General features: G+C 44.0%; 1 protein-coding gene across 2 annotated transcripts in view; it reads left to right on the top strand.

Annotated features, from left to right (window-relative positions):
* The window catches only part of COP1 (COP1 E3 ubiquitin ligase), a 163,441-nt gene that overhangs the window by 96,564 nt on the left and 46,028 nt on the right, over nt 1-20,849 (top strand). For both annotated transcript variants that reach the window (XM_075003155.1, XM_075003156.1), the window contains exon 15: nt 2,409-2,525. In XM_075003155.1, coding sequence (XP_074859256.1) covers nt 2,409-2,525 — 117 coding nt within the window. The remainder of the gene's footprint in view (nt 1-2,408; nt 2,526-20,849) is intronic.

Below are 20,849 nucleotides of genomic sequence, written 5' to 3'. Positions count from 1 at the left end.
GGTATTTTCACTGATCTTTGACGTTATCTTCCCACATTGCACTGCCTTCGTTCCCCTCCCATGGTAAGCAAATGTCTATTTTTCCAGGTGGAAGGAAGAAATGTAGGGCATCAACAAAGATCTCCAAGTTAACAAGAATCTCTTTATTCCAGAACTGAATTGCTTTTTAAAACTGTAGCTGTAACTCAATTATCGAGGATTTTGTAAAAATCAGCATCTTGTGTGTCTTCTCAACTGGCCCTCCCCTGACTGTCCCCCTCCCTTGATTGCATCTGATCCCTGAAAATAATACAGGGACAACGCAGAGCATGAAGAAAGAGCAGATAGTAAAGATCTGGAAAAAAGAGAGTTGCTGAGGAAAGGTTTTTTTGGGTTCACATTCCACTATACAGCCTCTGTGCACAGTTGGTATTCTCAACTGGCCCTCCACCCACTCTTCCCTACATGAAGGGGTCCAAAGTTAGAAGAAAGAGGATAGAAAAGGCTAGGAAAAAAAGACTTTTGGCTTCCCTCTTCACTATGCAGAAATTGCCAACACGGGAGTGGGGATGGGGGGGTGGATGGGTCTCTCCAAATTTCATTGCCTTTGTGGGACGGGTTGGTGTTTGCGTGGTTGAATGGCCAGTTGAGGTCCCTGAAAATCTTTTTTGGCTTTTGTGTGGGGGGGTCTGTGGCTTGAGGGCCACGTGAACCATTCCTTCTGGCGGCTGCAAGCCCCCACAATTCGTAGCCACGGGGGAGACTTCCCCCTGGTGGCTGCAAGCCCCTAAAATTCTTTCCCGCCCTTGGAGCCCTCACTGTGTAGAAGCCAGGACATGGTGCTGCCTGGCAGTATGGTCAGCACCGAACGGCAGGCACGTCCTTTTATTGGGTCGGGGCTACCCAAGTGATGTGGCTGAGCAAGAGAAAGACCCCGGCTGCATGGCGCCTGTGGGGATTGGGGGGAGGGGTTGCACAAATGTAAACTGTTGATAAGAAATTTCTCAGCCTCTTATGCAAGTACGACCATCAGAGAAAACAAAACTATCACGTGTAGAAACAGAACCACAGACTCCCTGCAGGAGCTATTTGTAGATGCGCTCACAGCACTAATAGCAAAGAAAGGCAGACATTTCTCATACAAACATGGGCTCACAGCCACAGGCTTCCTGGTCCCGATTTGAAATTCACGGTCTTCCTGTTACCTAATTCCTGCACACCTGGAGAGCAGCAGTCAGAGCGGAGCACTGTGGGGCAGTGTGGGTTACATACGGGACACCTCTGGAGGCTAAAACATTCGATTTTTAAGGTGTGGCATTTCCACACTGGCTTTTAATCGAACTTTTAAATTCGAACTTGACACTACACCCAGCAGGTTCTGACAATATGGTATCGATTTAGTGCTCCCTAAATCAAGCAAATGGTGTTTACAGTGAAGACAGTCATGTTAATATCGAGCTAACTGCCTTAAATTCAAATTTATCTCATAGTGTAGATGTAGCCTTAGTCTGTTTCCCAGGCTGCTCCTCGGAGAATGCAACAACCTGGGACCCCTTCTAGGCTGCTGGTAAATCCGCATTTTAGCCTACAATTTGAGGAGCATATAACCTTCCTTAAGATTCAAAGTTGGCTGTGTGGAACATGTTTAAAATGCCTTCCCTTTTTGTGCTTAAATATGTAATTTAAGGGTGTGCATGCAACTACTAAGGAAAAACAACTGAAGGGTCGAGAAGACTCTCCATTGCATCGTATTTTTGAAAGAGGCTGGTTTAAGAGGGCTTAAAATGCCATTGAGTGTGTGCATCCCCCCTACTCCCCCATGCTGAGTAGTCCAGTGCAGGCTAATTTCTTATTTATATTTACCTCTACACAATAGTCATGCACATAGATTGAATTAAATGTAACAATAAAAAGTAGTGCCAGGGTAAACCCCAGTGCTGCATTTTTTTTTTGTTGGTACCAATCTATGAAGAATGAAGAACAGATTTTTCTTACTAGTCGTGTTTCATTTAAATGTACCTGCAGTGGTTGTAACCGAGAGCACTGAGCACAGCTGGTTGCCAAAGAGGAGGTAGAATATTAGCCTTGTTGCCCTTGGTTGTAAAAGTCTGTGCTCTGGTAGCCCTGGACGTAGTGTGATTACAGCTAGTCACCTGAATGAGGTTCCAGTCTTCACAGATGTGGGCTTGAATCCTGGGGTACTGTTGGTCGGGCGCGTAGAAGCGTTACAATACTGTTTTTCTTAATGTGCTAAAAACTGATAACCTACAACTGAACGCTGCCTTTTGTTCACCATCTCCGGGAGAGTCAGGAAAATCTTTCCAGGCAAGTTTGTGGGAACTTATTTGTGTACTGGCCGTGTTTTTAAATCTTTCAAACTTCATTTTCCTCCTCATTTATCCAGTTCTGCCTCTTTCATTTCTCCTCAGTGAAACTGTGGTCAACCAACCTGGATAATTCAGTTGCGAGTATCGAGGCCAAGGCTAATGTGTGTTGTGTCAAATTCAGCCCTTCTTCTAGATACCATCTGGCATTTGGCTGCGCAGGTAGGTAACCAGCATTTTAAACAGAGGAGCAGACAAGGGTAAGGAAAGAGCAGAATCCCTTGAATTTCTAACTACTTCTGTTTGCACCCGAGTAAGAGATCCCTGTGAGGTCAGGTTCTTCAAAAGACATCATGGCCATTGTCCATTGCTCAGACCCCAGATCTGGGCTTGGATTTCTGCCAGTGTTCTGAGCCCAGCAGGAAGCCATTGTGACACTGTGATGGCAAGCTCTTTGAAAATCTGCTCAGTAACTTTGATGCTGACATGGAAGCTGAAAGCGCTTGAAAAGTCTGTAGCGCATTTGTTCAAATGCTAAGCCCTTTCGTACAAAGCCAATTACCTCCGAAAGTGCTAGGAAGCAAATCTGCCCCACAGCAGCTTGCTACCACTCCCTCATTATGCGCATCTTTGCCAATGTGTTAACAGCTTGTTAATGTGTATTGAGCTAATCCCATCGCAGAGGGCTGGATCACAGTTTGCTGGAGCACTTAGCATGTGTCAGCAGGTGGCAAGTGGACAGTTGGGTAGCATCACAAAAACAAGCAGTCCTGTAGCACCTTAAAGACTAACAATTTCATTTATTAGGTAACGTGCTTCCAGGGTAAGACCCACTTCATCAGCATGGGTAGCAGTAGGCTGATGCGAAGTCGATTCCCATTGCATCTTGCTGTTGTGTCATGGTTTGTTTCCACAAACACTAAACCCGTGAGAAACTAGTATGACTAAGTCTTACCCACTTTACTTCTCCCAATTATTTTGTTGGTCTGTCTTGCCTGGTGAATAGTTGCAAATATGTATTGCTGTATGTGTGGCTCTGTAAAATGATACAGGACTGAGGTACATCTGTAGTTGCACCCTAAATGCCCTGGTGAGGCACAGGTTTAATGTATGCTTCCGACATCTGGAGTTTTAGTCTTTCTACTGCTACCACTCTCCTGCTTCTGCCCTATGGACCACCCAGGGGACCTTGGCTAACTGTGACTCTTTGGTGGAAACACTGAGATGGAGACTGTGAGCAGGAAAAAATACTGATTTAGAATAGCTTAAGTTGCTGACCTCATTAGAATTTCAGTATGGATTTAGGTTTGAGGATTGTCTGTACCTAATTTATTATCGTACCTGGAAACTGATGAGAACAGCATGCAGTGCCCACAACTGTTTTATTGATCATAAAAATAACAGCATTTCCTTCTTCCTTGTCATTTTTAATGCACTTGTAACACAAATTCTGATGTTTTGTAGTCTCTGAACTTTTGGAGGTATTTAAGTACTATGTCTTTACCACCAGTTTGCCATCACGTTAAAAATTCACAATTCCAGGAAGGCTTTGCAAAGCCTGATTTTTAAGAAGGAAAAAAACATTGAACTTTTGATACACTGCAAAAATGGATTGGCACTGGCGTGTGTAAAATACTGATTTGCTTGGTAAATGCATCCTCCCAGTTTTAGTAAACTGGATGCAATAATACAATTGAATTAGAATATTCATCAGTGATGTTAAAATGTGCAGAATTTTTATGAAAGATTTTAGGGAAATGAGTTCAAGAATCTCACCCTGATGAGTGAAAGAGCCGTTAGTAAAATGTAAGGAAAAAAGACATCAGATACCAGCATTTTTTCCTGTTAAATCTGATAAGCATTATCTAAGATGTACCAGGGGAGACAGGCCTAAACTTCAAAAAGCACAGACCAAAATCTTTGGGAAAAAGTTAACTGCAAGACATGGCATTAAAGCAGGTTAAATGTTCCATAAGCCACACTGGACTTTCATCCTGTCAGCAGGATTGATTAAAGAAGCAGCAATGTGTTGAAATTATTCGGTAATTTTTACATGCCTCTGCATTTTGAGAGTAGGAGAGAGGTTTGACGAAAATGCTGTGGAGCAACATGGCATTAACAGTGGGGAGAAATGGCAGGGGAGGGGAAGGAATAAAAAGAGATGAATGTGTTAGCATGGTACTTGGGGGGACTTAAGTCTATAAATCCAAGTTAAAATGAACATCTGAGCCGTGTCTACACGTGCCGGCTACTTCGAAGTAGCCGCACCAACTTCAAAATAGCGCCCGCCACGTCTACACGTGGCGAGCGCTATTTCGAAGTTGAAATCGACGTAAGGCAGCGAGATGTCAAAGTTGCTATCCCCATCAGAAGATGGGAATAGCGCCCTACTTCAACGATGAACGTCGCAGTAGGGCACATGTGGCTGATCCGCCTCCCGCAACATCGAAATAGAGGGGTCCGCCATGGCGGCCATCAGCTGAGGGGTTGAGAGATGCTCTCTCCAGCCCCTGCGGGGCTCTATGGTCACCGTGTGCAGCAGCCCTTAGCCCAGAGCTTCTGGCTGCTGCTGCTGCAGCTGGGGATCCATGCTGCATGCACAGGGTCTGCAACCAGTTGTTGGTTCTGTGGATCTTGTGCTGTTTAGTGCAAGTGTGTCTGGGAGGGGCCCTTTAAGGGAGCAGCTTGCTGTTGCCCAGGAAGTGCTAGTCTGCCCTGTGACCCTGTCTGCAGCTGTTCCTGGCACCCTTATTTCGACGTGGGCCGCTTTGGTGTGTAGACCCTCCCCTGCAACGCCTACTTCGATGTAGTGCTGCCCAACGTCGAAGTTGAACGTCGACGGCACCAGCCCTGGAGGACGTGTAGACTCTATTAATCGAAATAGCTTATTTTGATTTCGCTACATCGAAATAAGGTATTTTGATGAAGCATACATGTGTAGACATAGCTCTGATTTGCTAGAGGAATCTGGCACAATCATGGACATGATCAGAATGACTTGTCCATATAGGCATGTCTGATGGCTCTTGCTAATCACCAGCTTGTATGAAAATAACATATGTAATAGGTGACAGAATAGAATAGTTTTAGAAGATCTGGAAACCTTTTTTAAACTTTACAATGAAATGAAATTTCTATGTTAAATGCAGATAGTTTTCATGTAGTTCATGGTATTGTTGCGTAGGTAAGTGGGTAATTTCTAATGTCTTGTATTTCTTGTACATTTGCTGACTTCTAATAGTTGTGTAATGCTTACAAACTTCACTTATTGTAGAAGGAAGGAAACAAGGCTGTAAATTTAATAGTTTGATCTGCTTTTAGGCAATAAAAACTAATAAGGGAATAATATAAAAGGCCTTGAAGAGAGCAGTATTGGAAGCGAAATCCCCCTTTGAAAGAAATGACAGGTCGGAAACATACAATACCATTTTGCCATCACTCTTAGCACCCTCTGGGAACTAGGACTCTCTGTAAACCAAACTCATTGATTGAGAACTTAAATAATGAGCTATCATTATGTAAAATGTAGCATATTTGTCCTCAGCCCCATATGCATTCATGGTATTTTTTTCATGTTGGGTAAATTGATGTTTCAATTATTTTTCAATAGATAATTTGTAATAAAACCGTCAATACTTTATGGCATTATACGTGCGGTAGAATTTTGTACAGTGTTCTTTTAAAATTTTATATGAGCAGAAATCCTGCTCTAGCACTCGCCTACCATTATTTCCCTCTGCTACTTTTTGGTTTGCAGTACCTTACTGTGAGGTGGGGGATGAGGGGAAATATTACACACCTTACAGGACTGAAAGCTCATTTAACAGCCAATTATCCAGGTGTTAAACATGGCCTACAGTATGTCTCCATTTGTAAATTTCATGAGCCCAAGTCATGAAAATAAGGCATCAGTTCTCAAACTTCAAGTCAGCTTCCTATATCTAAAACTCCAGAGTACTTTGCAGACCTGCCTTTGTCCTTTGTAATCAGTGTAACTAAGAAGGATCATTTTAATGATGATATACTAGTGGTTTTTTTTAACTCCTCTGTTATTGGTAGTATGAATACCACTGATAACTGAATTAGAGCACTTTCATTAGCAGATCAAAGGTTTGTATGGTGACAAAACTTAAAAGCTTGATACTGGAGGCATAAATGGATGAAGCAAATTTATCAGACCCGTGTGGTATAAGAGCACCCTTTCAATTCTCTTCTTTATGTAGGTTATAGAGTGACAACTCCATGTGGTGGGGGAGGCAGTTAAGGAGGTTTAGTTTCCTCGACCGGGAAGCGCTCTTTTTTTTTTTTTTTTTTTTTTTTTTTTTTTATTTTGGATTTTGTGTTTGGCTTTCAAAAACAGTGAAGCTAATATGCCCTGCAAGCAAGGGCTAGGCATCTGTAATCCAGCTTCCCCTTCATGTGTTGTGGGAGCATGCATAAAGGAAGCTCGTATCCTTGTGCTTTGTGTATATGCTGTCTGTATCAATCACCCAACAAAAGGGATGTGCTGAAGTACAGAGGTGATTGATTCTGATCAAAGGCTGGGCAGCAAAGTTTTTGGCACCGTTGCTGGGAATTAGGGCTCTCTGCTCTAATAGTTTTGGCTACCGCTTTCCTCCTGAGCGCTCTGCGGGTCTGCCCATTGCAGTTGTAACCCTACAATTCCTTTTAATGCAGAACAATCCTTTATATCGAGCCGCCCGCCTGCCTCTGTCCTTTAATTGGTGGCAAGAGGAGAAAATGGAAGCAGATGACTTAATGGTCAGTTCTAAAAGTAGGACCTGTGGCTCGGTAGGCAGAGCTGTGCCTGGAGAATCAGAAGTTTGAGGTTCTACTTGGACGCTAGACTCTTGGAGCGTATCACTGAAGCCCTTTGTGCCTCGGTTCATTTACTGGAAATAATAGGGAAGGGGAGTTGAGACGCAGCAGTCTGTGACGGTTTGAGAGAACGCTTTGAATGCTGTTGTACAATTATATTCCATAAATCTAGAATATTCACACGTTTCTGCTACCGTATTAAGAATTGAAGTAAGCTCGTGGTGGGTGCCCTGAAGAGCTACCTGTGTCCCTCCAGCTGGTACATTATCCACTCACATGGACTTTCTGTGGCTGACGTGGTTTTATTTTTGTATTGGACCCGTGGTGTCAGAAAGTCGTGATCGCTTCAAGCTCATTTTGACAAGGTAAAACAAGGCAAACGATGGCGAGAGAGACGATCTGTGTGACGCAGGGCTTGCGATTCTGTCTTTGAGAGAGATTTTGTGTCTGTGCCTGTCGCTAGGCATACATGGAATACGTGGCTACATGGGACGCCAGTTTTGGCTGCCCTACGCAGCTGTTTGCTTTGTGCACCTTGGGCCACTCTCAGATGGAAGCAGGGCTGATCTGCCCTCGCTGACCCTTCCGCTTTCCTGCCCACCACCCCTGGCTCCTCTGGACCAGGCCAGAACCCCACCTCCTCCTCCTCGAGAGGGTTGTACCACTTGGTGGTGCAAGGGGAGGGTTGGGAGAGGTAAACTCCAGCGGCAGGCCTGAGGCTTTCTGACTGCTGCATGCTGCAGACAGCTGGGCTCCCCCATGGCGTGCTCTGATCACCTCCCTGCTATTTGGGGCCCCTTCTGGGTCTGGGGCAGCACGGGTAGAAGGTGCTGCAGTGCAGTGGTCCCAGGCCATTCAAGGCAGAAGGCAGCACTGGCACCCTGTTTGTGGATGCGCCCACCAGGGGGTGACCCTTGCTCCAGGTAAAGCCCCTTGATGCAGTCTGCATGGAGCGATTGGAGAACCCAGTGCCTCCTGCTGTCCCATCCGTCCCCCCACCCCCCCAGCAGCATCCCTGGGGGTGGGGAGGGTGACAGTGCCTTCTGCTGCCTCATCCGTGCCTGCTCAGCAGCACCCCTAGGGGAGACACCCTAGTCCCACTTGCCCCATTCCCCGCTCACCAGCACCCATGGGAGGGACTGTACCTCCCTGCCTCATCCTCCACCCTCACCTGTGCCCTAGGTCTGGGGAGCAAAGTGGATCAGATTCAATTTGGAGGGTTGGCCTAGCCTTATGGAGGCACAGCTGGTCCTCATCTCAGTCTGTGTGCCCCTCTGCCTGCCGGGCAAGGACTAGCAAAACAAGTATGAATGAAGATGCTGTAAATAAAACGGAACAAAGATTTTCATTTTTTAACAGTTTTTTTCATTGCGCGCGCGCTCTCTCTCTCTCTCTCTCTCTCTCACACACACACACACACACACACACACACACACACACACACACACACACACACACACACACACACACACACACAGAGCTCCACCCAAGGCACGTTTCTCCACCTGGGCCCGTGCTGTGAGCTATCAGGAGTTTCTTTTCGGGGGAGGGGGAGGTGACCTAGACCTCACAATCCCCCAGAGGCATGTGGGGCAAAGGAGCAACAGCCCCAGGGGGACTGAGCACCAGTGCCAGCCGGTTTGCGCGTGCTGGTCAGGTTCCCCGCATGGGTGCAGGAGGGGAATGCAGTCATTAGCAGTGAAGGAGGGCAGGGACTCGGGGCGTAGGAGGGGGAGCAGGCCTGTGCATGCATGTGCATGTGCCCTGCCAGTTGCCTGTCCCCTCCCTACTTCCTGGAGGCCCAAGCCAGATGTGGGTGGCACTGTCCCTGCAAACATCCGCTGGCAGTAGGTAGATGGTGAGTGGCAGAGCTGAGCTGGGCCAAGAGGGAGCGGAGTGTGACCATGAGTCAGGGTGGGTTTGCTCTGTTCCTTTGGCTTCACGTGGGGGTTTTCTCTGACCAGCAGCAGAGAGGCTCTGCATCTGGACAGGCAAGCGGTGACATGGAGTAACCCCAGCCCCTGAGCAGCTTGTGTCCAGTGGCTGTGCCTCCTCGACACAGCGGGGTCAGTGGGGCACCATTTTATAATCCTGTGTGGGGCCCCGTAAATCCTAAGGATGCCCTGTATAAAGCACGGCCTCACCAAAGTGGAGGGAGGAGGTAAGGTGTTTAACTGCAACCTGACAGGATCTGCCACAGGGGAAAGGCATGTAAAGAGGGAAAGATCCCAGGTCTTCGGTTTTAATAAAAATACCCTATTTGCATGCTTACTGAGTTGCAACATTCTGCAGTATAAACGGTAACCTCTGCTGAATACAAAGTACAGGTAATTGTGTGGTCCCTTCCTCTCTCTTTAAATGAGTGTTCCCCCCTTCCCCAAAAACTAATGATATAAATCATGACCAAAGTTATTGTTCTGCCCCAGCAATAATATGCAGATGCTTTCTGCCATATATTTTCCAGTAGCACAGCTTAGAAAAACAGGTTGATTGCAAATGTATGCAGTTTGCAACTAGATTATTGTTAATCTTGTCCTGTTTCGGTGAGGTTAGGCTGTCTGTGTTAACCTCAGCAAGCTCAATATAGCTGATAGCACAGTGAGAATAAAATAGTGCTGCAATTCTGTTAACAGCCTCTATTGACCCTTTATTTCCCATATGTAATATAGAGATCAAGCCATCAAAATTCCCTGATTCCTACCTCTTGACACTAGAAAGGTCTCTTCTTGGCATGACTGTGTATTTGTATTACACTTTCACCAAGGTGCCTGAGGCTACATCTTCACTTCCCGGAAGATCGATAGTACCACAGTCACTCTTCTGCAATTCAGTTTAGTGCACCTGGCAGGGACGTGCTAAACTGAATCGACAGGGTGCCTGCATTGGTGCTGGTACTCCTGCCCTTCATATTAGGAGTAAGGTCCTGTCGACCTCCCTCAGTGGAGATGGCACAGAAACCCAAATTAAGCTGAGTTGACTCTGTAGCTGGAGTTGCATACCTTAAATGGATCTTCCACTTTAGTGTAGGCTTGGCCTTTAGGCATGAGCCACAACCAGATTGTGCTGGGTGCTTTAACGCAGAACAGTCTGATTAGGTAACAAATGGATATAGGTGAATGAGATTACAGGGAAATAATGAGACAGTTATTGGTCAGCCTGACTGGTAATGGTCTCAGCCTAGTTGTAAGCTCCACAGACTGTAGATGTTCGCTCTAACAGGTCTCTCCTTTTTGTGCTATCCCTTCGTAGTTTCTCGCCCTTTCTCTTCTTTCTCCACTCCATTCCTCTTACCTTAAAGGATGCTGGATGTGAAAGCTTCTCCAGAAAATCCTTTCCTTTAAAGTCCCCTCTGCCCTAGACCAGCAGGAGGTGGGGGTTTTACATGGCATGTAGAACAGTCTCAAAGTGGTAGCTATGTTAGTCTATAGTTTCACAAACAACAAGCAGTCCTGTGGCAGCTTAGACTAACATATGTATTCTGTCATGAGCTTTCAAGGGTTTTACAGCCACCATTCCTGGCTCTCAGTGTTCTGTGCTGTTATTTAACTCTAATCTTCCCCTAAATGTCTTCTAAGAGCCCAGTAAGCAGTGGACATGTTGATAATGCTGCTAGATAATATTGACCTCCTGTGGTTTGGCTAATTTTCTCGTTCAGCACTGGACAGGTCCTTGGGGTGCTGGAAGAGAGAGGTTCAACTCGTATAAGCTGTGTGGCTACTTTGAGAAAGTAGATACTGTAAACACCTTCAAAATACCTTGATTTTTCTAAATTCAGGCTACTTTACTTTGTCAGACTTTTATTTGCTTGTTAATGTTGAGTTTGTCAGGTTGCTGTTGTGTGGAGTGTAATAGACAAGCTAGGAACAGAAGAGCACTTGAGTGACTAAGGTTAGGGATAGGAGAGTCTTTTGCACGACTGAAGAACTCTGCAGGGAACAGAACGCATTCAGCAGTTTTCCATGTTGCAGAAATTCACAATACCCCCAGACTTTGAATAACATATCCTTACATTCTTAAGCATTCATTTGATTTTTATATATTTATCCAGTGGTGTTAACCTGTAACTGAAGTTACAGGATGCCAGGAAGGTGATAATGACTCATGAGAACATGCAAGATGCACATTGCTATGCCATTAGCTTTGTTCTCATTTACAAATATTCTTCTATCTCTTCCTGAAGACCTTCGTCGTGTAAACGATAGGTCCTGATGCACTTTCAGGTCAGGACCACATCTGACTGCTTCAGCAGCCTTGAATGAAGCAGATAATATACTCTGTCTAGGACAGTCAGCTTCTTAGACCGTCCATGTCCACAGGAATATTGATGACCACAGTAGTGGAGTACTGATTTTCTGCAAATGTCATGTTGAAGCATCAGTCTTCTTTTAGCCGCTTCAGATGTGTGCGCTTCAACTGCTTTGTGTCACTTCCAGCTATTAATGGAGGAGCAATGAGAGATTAATGACCCAGAAGATAGATTAGGATTTTTGTGAGAGTACGTGAAGGCTTTTCGGTGAAAGCAAGTTCTGATTTAAATAGGCTGTCACTGGTACATACATAGCTACATTGGAAACCTAAAGTGAATCCCAAAGAGTCTGTCTGTGGTGAGGAGATGCATGGTATGCTCAGTGTGTGGGGGGGGATAGGCGGATACTTCTGGAGTTAAGGTGCAAATCATCTTTCACTAGGAATGTAAAAAGATTTTTCAAAGGCACAAAGGACAGTTAAGCAATGGGCTCACTTTTTGGTGTTTGACAATATCTCCCTGGGTGTTCTTGGGAAGTCCCAGATTCGTTATGCTGTAGACTGAAGTCTCCTCCATTTGTGGAGTAGATGTGGTGTAGGGATGTACAGAGGTTCCCCATCACTGTTCATTTGCCTTAACAATAGAGGTTACTCTTTTATGGTGTTCAGTTTCTTCTATGGTGCTCAGAGTCTTTAGGTTCTGAAACCACCATCAGGGTTACCAATTTTGGTGGTGGGTTGTATAAATGGACTCCTCTTCATTTAGTTCGGAGGCTAGTTTACTAGAGTAGCCAAGATAAAATGCCCAGTAGGACAGATCATTAAGCATAAAGGGTTCACGTTACATCTGTTGTGTAACTGAAGAAATGTTAAATAGTTCCTAGATTTCATCCTAGAAGTGGCTTCTCTTCAGTAGTAGATAAAGTGATAAAATCAGTTTGAAAAACTTACATCCAGAGAAAAGGATAAGCCTGTTATTAGCAGAACTGGATGTGTTAATTGTTTTGTTTAAATACTCGCTTGAGCTAAGTTGTAAGAAAATGGTCAGGAAGTCATTTTGTCATTGTCACAGAATTGTTCAAATTGAAATTGAACCTCTTAATTCACATATAGAAAAGGCAAGTCCAGATTCATCTTTTCCAAATTGCTGTCACTACCAGCTACTGCTGTATCTCTTGGAAGTACTCTTCTCTCCCTGCTTTAGAAGATCCAAAGGAGGCAGTTACATTCGGAAGTCTGCCAACAATTTGCTCAAAGGAATTGCTTGATGGAATGGCACCTTTGGCAATACTTCAACACATCCTCTATTGAGTGTTCCTGGTACTGTTCTATGTAGACTGCTGGTTCGATCCAAATTCACTCCAGTTGCTTTTTGGATGCAGTGCCCATTTCGGCTTTTTTCATGTGCATCATTTGCTGCATTTCACTGAAGCTTACCACAGAGCTGATGAAGCTTGTGGCCTCTGAGTGTGCAATATGCTGATATTAGTTAGTGTATCATAGATTTATAGCTCTGTTTTAGAGAGATTTTTATGACCAAGTATCTGAGCATTTAAACATAATATGCATTCCTGGGGAGGATGATTCCACAAGAATTCCGCCCTAAAAACTGTCAAGAATGTTTTGGCTAGATATTTGTCAGTAACATCCCTGGTAATGGGATTTATCACTACCCCAGAATAAGTCCCCGGGATTCAAAAGTTGACCTTTATATTATGCAGCTGTTCCACTTAATGACAAGAACTCAAGGCACCTCTTTTGCCTTTGGGAGAGAGACATCTCTGGTAGAGAAACTGACTGGGTATATTTCTCCAAGAGGACACAGATTGAGGCTTATCTTAAACTCATTCTCCTGAAGGACTCTGTTACTGGTGGAAAGGACTGTCAGGCCTGAAGAGGCTTCCTCCGATAATGCTCCCAGGAGCTGCCACTGACTTTTATGTGACTGAAACCATCAGCAGCTGAGAACAGCATCCTCCAGCTAGTCCAAGAGGGGCAGGAAAAACATTGTTCCTACAGTGCATGCAGACCTAGGTCGTGTTCCCTGGCAACTAGCAAAACGAAGCATAGATTTACCCAGCTCCCTTTCCCTCCCTTTTTCAGCAACCTCCCTCTTGAGCTATTGTTAGGTAACAGCTCACGTAAGATGACAGGGGATCCAAGAATCGAACTTGACTAACACATCGCTGCAGGTGAACAATTCCATTCACCTAATGGTGTGTCTCTTCACATGCTAGGTCTCAGGGTCAAGAAAGAAAAGTCATCACATTACCTAAACCAGGGGCTGTATTGGATTCTACGTCAGCCAGATTATGTCCACTGCAGAAGAGATTCAGGACTATAGTACAAGTTGAAACTCTCTACTCAGGCATGCTCACAACCTGACTGGTGCCAACGAGAGAATTTGATGGGCCATGGAAGGTCAATATTGTCTAGCATATTACCATCACTTCTGCTGCTTACTGGGCTGTTAGAAGACCTTTAGGGGGTAAATTACAGCTACATAACAGCACAGAACACAGATCCAGGAGAGGTGGCTGCAAACAAACTTTATGGGACCGTGAGAAACTTGGTCATGCCCATAATAAAATCATGCCGGATTACCAATGTTGCTGGATGAGAGTCTGCTGGATTAGAGAGGTTCAGTCCGTATATCTAATGAACCAGCTACAGAGTCACCCACCCTGTCAAGAAAACATTATCACTCTGCTGTTTAAAATTCAGTGAGGACAGTATTTCTGAGAATAAGCAATGGATCCCCAAGCTATTTAGTCTGAGTTAGCACTAACTAGATAGACATGTAGGGCATGCATATGCAACAGATATTATCACCTTTTGGAACCTAAATCTATAACTGGCTTGTGCATGTGTATTTACCGGCTTTAAGTTTTGTAATTAACTTATTTCTTTTTCCTAGTTAATCTTTAGTTAATTGCAGGATAGGCTACAAGCATTGCCTTCACTAAGATATCTAAGCTGCAATTATATGGGGTAAGTGACTCATCTGTTGGGACTGAGAGTAACCTCAGTATTGTGATTTTTGGCATAAGGGATCATCTTTGCGAAAGCAGTCTTGTCTGGGTGGCAAGACAGGCCGCAGCATCCAAGGAGACGGTCTGTGACTCAGTGTTAAGGTTGGTAGAGTTGTTGAAGCGTTCTCACTTGGTGAGTGAAATCTAATTGTAGAACATGTAACCAGTTCAGGGTTTGTGTCCTAGTTTCTAACAGTCTGCACTTAGGTTTGCACCCATGTCAGTGAGCCACTCTCGACAGCCCAACAAAAAAATCAATCTTTGAATTTGCCTTTTTTATGTGTGAGCCCTCTGCAGACCCAGCTCTTTAGAATCACAAAGGTCAAACATTCACAAGAATTCCATGCACACAAAATCATACATTTCTTTCCCCTCCCGTATTTGAGCCCTTACCCAAGCAGATTAATCTCTCTAATGCTGTATGTCTGTCCCTTCCTTCTTAATATGAGAAGTTATTTAGTAGAGATTCTGGACTGCTGTGCCAAAAGCTTTAGACGGTCAATAAAAACATCCCCAGTGTGTAAAGGTCATTAGCCACAGCATGACGAATGTCATCTGTAACCTCAAGCCATAGGGAGTTCATCAAATGTGAAAGTTAAAAACCAGTCTGACAGTTCCTGTCAGGGCTTTGGTTACCTTCATCCGTTCAGCAGCAGCAGATATAGAGGTATAAAGGAATGCTGATGTTGAGCCACACTTCAAAAATGCAGTGAACTGGGTGCTAGTAAAAGAAATTAAAACTACTGAGAGTGGTGCAGGCAAGTGCTATGTGGTTATCTCTACAGCGTTCTGTCAAAGGACAAGGCTAATTTGCAGGATTCTCTAGAGGCCCTAATTGTGAACTTCTTAGGCGCAGCATACCAGTTGGTTCTTCTGATGGTGCTGCTACGGATTTGTCCGAGGTTGCCAGACTTACTTAAGGTAACTCAGCATATTGAAAACTCCAGCAGTTCTATGGTTTCTTCAGTTGTCGTGTTTCCAGAACTAAACAACAGAGAAAATAAATCTGAAAAAACTGTGTTATGCAGCTCTTTTGTATGGACTTTGGCTCTTAGGTGCCAGTATAGCACCTGGGAGAGAGTCAGCCTATAGAGAAAATTTGCATTGGTTCAGTTTCCCATGTTCATGCCCCTTATTGGGTAACCAGACTTAAGCAGCTGAGGTATCCGCTCCTGAAACAATACTGAAGAGCTCACTGGACTCTGGGTTTGCTGTTTGTGAAACTGTTCTATGTGTAGTCAAGAGACATAAGAAATACACCCTGAGCCCAACATACCAAGTCATTTCAATTGCGCTCATGAAGTACAGAACAGGAGCGTCAGTCCAGTTCATTGCTGGATTACTCGGAGTTCACTTCTAGAAAGATTGGTGGGAGTCCCATGAGGTCAAAGAAAATGGTTACGCACGGGGAGATTGTATGGAGAGGATGATGTGAGGAAACTCAGTGTGAAAAGCAAAGTGATAAACAGATGAATGGAATAAGTTTTCTGCTTTTCGTTGCAAGAGAGTTCTTGTATTCGAGAGCTTTTGCTAGTACAGAAGGAAGCTTGGACATTACTGTGGTTTCATAAACATTAAGTGATGCATGTAATGGAGATGTTGTGCTAGAGTAGAGTTTCTTGGCCCATTCTCAGAAGGCAGGGATATGAGAAATTGAAAGTGCCTATCAGTGAGCTCTCCCAATGCCACTGGCGGCTTCTAGTAATTTTATATACGTACAGACAGGCCCTCAGCCTGGATCTTTTTTTCCCTTTACTGATCCTGCTCAGCAGTGCGCTGTCCAGGGTGCTGGTAGTTTGGTCAGCCCTTCAGGGACCCAGTCCCTCCTTCCTGGGCTTCCAGGGGGGAACTGACTCTCCAGCCCTGCAACTCTCCTTATATACGGGCCTTCTCTGCCCTGATTCGCTGTTCTTTGCAGCCCCACTCTGAGTGGCTGCCTAGTGTGTGGCCTCCCTAGGGCTGCTTTTAACCCTTTCCTCACCAGTGTGCTACTTATGTTCCATCATACCCTCAATCGCCTCTTTTCTAAACTGAAAAGTCCCATTCATATTAGCTATTTCATACGTCTAATAATTTTTGCTTTCCTTTTCCCATTTCAATATATCATTTTGAGATAGGGCAACCACATATACACAGAGTAGTCAAGATGTGGATGTAGAATTATATAAAGGCAACATTCTATTTTCTGTTTTACAGGCATTTTCCATCTGGTGGCATCGACAGTGCAGTGTTTAGTCAGAAACTCTGCACTCTCAACTATTGAGATTTGACAGGAGCATGACTGTGTACCCACATTTTTTACCACCAAATAAATTTTGTTTGGGCATATGATACTGTATCACTTCCAAAATGTGTTTCTCGGTTGTGTGCACACATACTGAGCCATCGTGTCTGGGGAGCTGAAAGGTGGAATTAATTATGTAGACACCCACAGAGAAATGTCTAAGTATGCTTAATTGACTGGATTTCAACACATACAGCCTCTTTGGACCTGTGAATGCTTCTCTTGGTACCTCTGAAATGAGTGCCTCTTAAAAGAAAAGAGTGAAAATGCAAGAAATTTTAACTCCCCTGTCCGTATTACCACACGTCTGATATTTGTGACTTGATGGTTACTCACTCTGATGGGACCATGGATGTTCCAGGACCAGAGAGCCACAGTGCCAGGAGCCTCGTAGAAGGAGGGCTGGGAGCTAGTGGCCCTGATTATCTGGGGGCCCAGTGACAGGGGGACAGCCAAGGTAGAAGCAGAGCCAATGGTGGGGAGGGGTGGCAGGCTGGAGGCAGAGAGCCTTCTTTCACTTCGGACTGGTCTGGTCCCAAAGATGCCAAATCAGGGCGGTCCAACCTGGACCACATAAGAGCCATATTCTGTCTCTGACCAAACTTCAGTTTCAGTGGGAGAAAAAGCCAAATACCTGCTACTCGCATACTAAATGGTCTCCTCTCCTACAGCTCTCTCCATAAACCTATATATTTTCTTGAATTTGATTTTTTTTTTTTTTTTTTTTTTTTTTTTTTTTTTAACCTGTCTAATTTCATGTACACCAAGTGGCACATAACTCAGTCCTAACTGCGGATTGTGTGTATCTAACCATAAATAACATTGAAAAACAGTTTACACCATTATTGTTTCTTGAAATAGATTTCTTGAAACGTGCTTGAAATTTTGATAAGAATGTCATTTGAATTCCCCCAGCGTTTCCAGAACTGGCAGACTGAGAGCAAAGGTTCGCAACTGTCCCATGTTTAGCTAGCGCTGTATTAGAAGTGCTAATGATGGAAGTGGTAAAGTAGTTGATATGGGAAATGAGCATTGCCTGGAGTTTCTGGGTGTCTGGAGAGGTCAGTGGTACCAGCTGTCAGCTTATGTGAGTCACTACTCTAGATATTTCAGAATTCAGGGAAATGTACAAAACTCTTCACATGTTACCGTTTCTACTCCAACCTGCATTACAAAAGTAACTGCTTCTAAGGTCACCACTGATTGACTCCACCATGAAACTTTGCACCACAAAGTGCATGATGTTTATCAGAGACTTTGTGGTCAGATGCCACTTATACCTCAAAGGTTAAGCAGTAAACCTCATCCTAAACCGATAAGCGCTGCCAGTGCTGGTTAACCGGTAGGGGCTGGAGCTGTTGCCTGGACGCCGTGGGCAGAGAGCAGCTCTCACCACGTGAGGCTAACCATGGGCAGAGGCATTCCAGCCCTGCCAGAGCAGCTTTCATCTGTGGCGACCCTGGGAGTGCCATTGGGTGGACGTTCTCCAGCCTGGTCAGTGCATCCCCAATCTCTAGTGGGGGAAGCACTGCAGCCTGCATCCCAATTAAATCGGTTAAACTTAACCTTGTTGATAAATTTAAAAACTCAACTTTTTAACTGGCCAATTAAATGGGATTTTATGTCCCTACCTCAAAGCTCAAAACAGTCTATGCTGCCTCCTTTTGAGTTAGACTGTCTTTGAGCACTTTAAAGCAACATTATTAATACAGTGATGTGCACTCTGGGACTCTTTCAATAACTGTAGTTGATCTTGACTGCTCTTTTTTGCCTTTTGAGACAATTAAAGGAAAACTGCTGTGTGTGAACTGACTCAAAAAACCTGAAGCATGTTTACAAGGGAACGGTGCGGGTTCCGCTTCTAGGAATATTCACGATGACAAGAATTACTGCAATGTCTTAAAACAATGAGGTTAATATAGTAACCCAGGATAGGGCAAAGCATTTGCATATCTTGGGCAAATCAGACTGCATAAGAAATAAGCAAGGTGATAAGAAGCTTGACATTTGAGTGGCATTAATCATAAAGGTTTGGACTGTAGAAAAATTGATTCTGAGTTGGAACTGATATAACCCATTCTGATCAGGGGCAAAATCTTTGGTCTTTATGCATACCTCAGTATCATGGCAAAATTCCGCAGCGCATTTGTAATTTGAATGTTTGTGGTTAAGGGAAAAGGCAAATAGCAGAGGATGGTGCAGGTCAGAATTAAAGTGTATATTATAGAGTTGTACAGAAAGCTGAGGCTTTAGAGGTAGTTTTTTTTTTTAAGGGCACAGTCAAAGTTTTGGAAGGGGTGTATGTGTGCAGAGAAAATATTTGTGTGTTTTGTTTTTTTTTTAAGCACTGTACTTGCCTTTCGTGATTACTGAGCTTTCTAGAACTCCTCTAATATCCAAAATTAGAGGGAAACAATGCCAGAGGCGTTGCCAGTTGTGAACAACGATCAGTTCATTATCATTTGCTGGGAGAGGCTTCTTTTGGACTATCTGGAATTTTTTGCTTTCCTCATTTCCCTGAATTTTCAATATCTCTGCTTTCCTTAGCAGATGGCATTTTTATCTTGTTGTGTGACGGTCCATATGGCCTAAAAAAGGGAGTCTCTCTCTCATTATAAAATGTGACCACCTGTTTTGATTTTAATGATTGGAATGATCATTACTCTTGACATATCTACTTAAAAATAGCTGCTTAAGTGTCATTTAGAAAATAAAACCCCTCTTGGTTTGGCATGATTCCTTTCACTGCTGAAATAAGCAATTAATAATTAAGTGGCTAATTTTAGAACCTGGTGGCCTAGCTGTTGCTTGGGTTCTCAGTAATCTGAGCAGACAGTGATTGATTGCCCTGCCAGTACAGATAGGCACATCGTGTTGGGGCCAGATGCCTGCACACTTGGAGTTGTTTATGGCAGTGTGAATATATGAAGTTGCACTCGCATTTTAATCAGTGCAAATGGATGCAACCTCCTGTCTGTTAATCCAGCTGCTTAATCGGTTTCCCTTCCCACTTACATCTCTCCCAGTCACCACCTGAAGTATGAAATGTGTAGCACTCAGAAAGTATCATCTGTTTACGTAACACCTGTCCACCTGGTGAGAAGGCTGATTCCAAATAAAAATAGCTTGTAACCAGCTTATATAGTAACAAACTTCTAACAGAATACTTGTTGGAACCAACTAGGTTGTTAAAGTAACTGCAGCTTGTTCACTGTTTCAGAACTGCCAAATCAGGCTTTCTTGCCAGAGCACAGAACACCCACCCCATTTAGGCTGGTTATTTTCAAAGCAGCCAAAGGGAATTAAGCACCCCCATGCACTTCAAAGGACTTGAGCACTTGATTCTCCCAGGCACCTTTGAAAGTCTCTCCCTTACTGAGTGAGCATGGTGCATGGTTTGGTTCTGCAGCAGATCATAGTATTAAACATGAAGACTTGACCTGGGATTTTGATGACTAGTGGGCTAATGTTTGGTTATAGTAGAAACATAGCTCTTGAGAGAGAGTGCTGCCAAAACTGAAGGCAGTCTTTCAAATAGTTTTGCGCGCCAATGGCAGAGGGTGCAAGAGTTGAAATTCAGCCAAGTGGGCATTACACGGGAATCTTGTCAAGCAGAAACTTGGTGGACATTACACAAAGTGGCTGCTTTGAGCGTTAGTGACATGCATGGATGAAAGGACATGTTTTGAAAGAGAGAGAGAGAAACCTCTCCTTTTACCAAAAACCTCTTTGTGTGCTGACCTACAGAGAAAACAAGAATCCTAAGGGAAGCTAGATGTAAAATGTCTACCATTTTTCTCATTTTGCTTAAGCTGTGCTTGACAGAACTCCCTCTGTAGTCCCAGACAAATGATTTATCTGCTTATCCAGCTGAAAACTGCCTTTGTTCAGTGGTGTTTTTTGTAGCCAGTTATCTCTCTAACCTCTTGGGATGTTGAGAGAAACTGGGTGTCATTTTTAAGACTCTAAATGCTGCCTTGAAATTTCAAGTGAACTCCAAACTTACTGAATGTCTGTAGCTATTGGCATTAAAATCCATTTACATGTATTTTGTAATAAATCCCAGGGTTGTGGGTATGTTTTGTTTTTGTTTTTGTTTTTGTTTTTTTGTGGGGTAGGGGATGTTGGGAGTATAGTAATAGGAGGGTTAACCTGGATTTTCAGTTG

Source organism: Carettochelys insculpta, chromosome 9 (genome assembly GCF_033958435.1).
Source record: "Carettochelys insculpta isolate YL-2023 chromosome 9, ASM3395843v1, whole genome shotgun sequence".
NCBI classification, from domain to species: domain Eukaryota; kingdom Metazoa; phylum Chordata; order Testudines; family Carettochelyidae; genus Carettochelys; species Carettochelys insculpta.
Note: the sequence above shows the minus strand (reverse complement) of the source record. Positions and strands in the feature narration are given on the sequence as shown.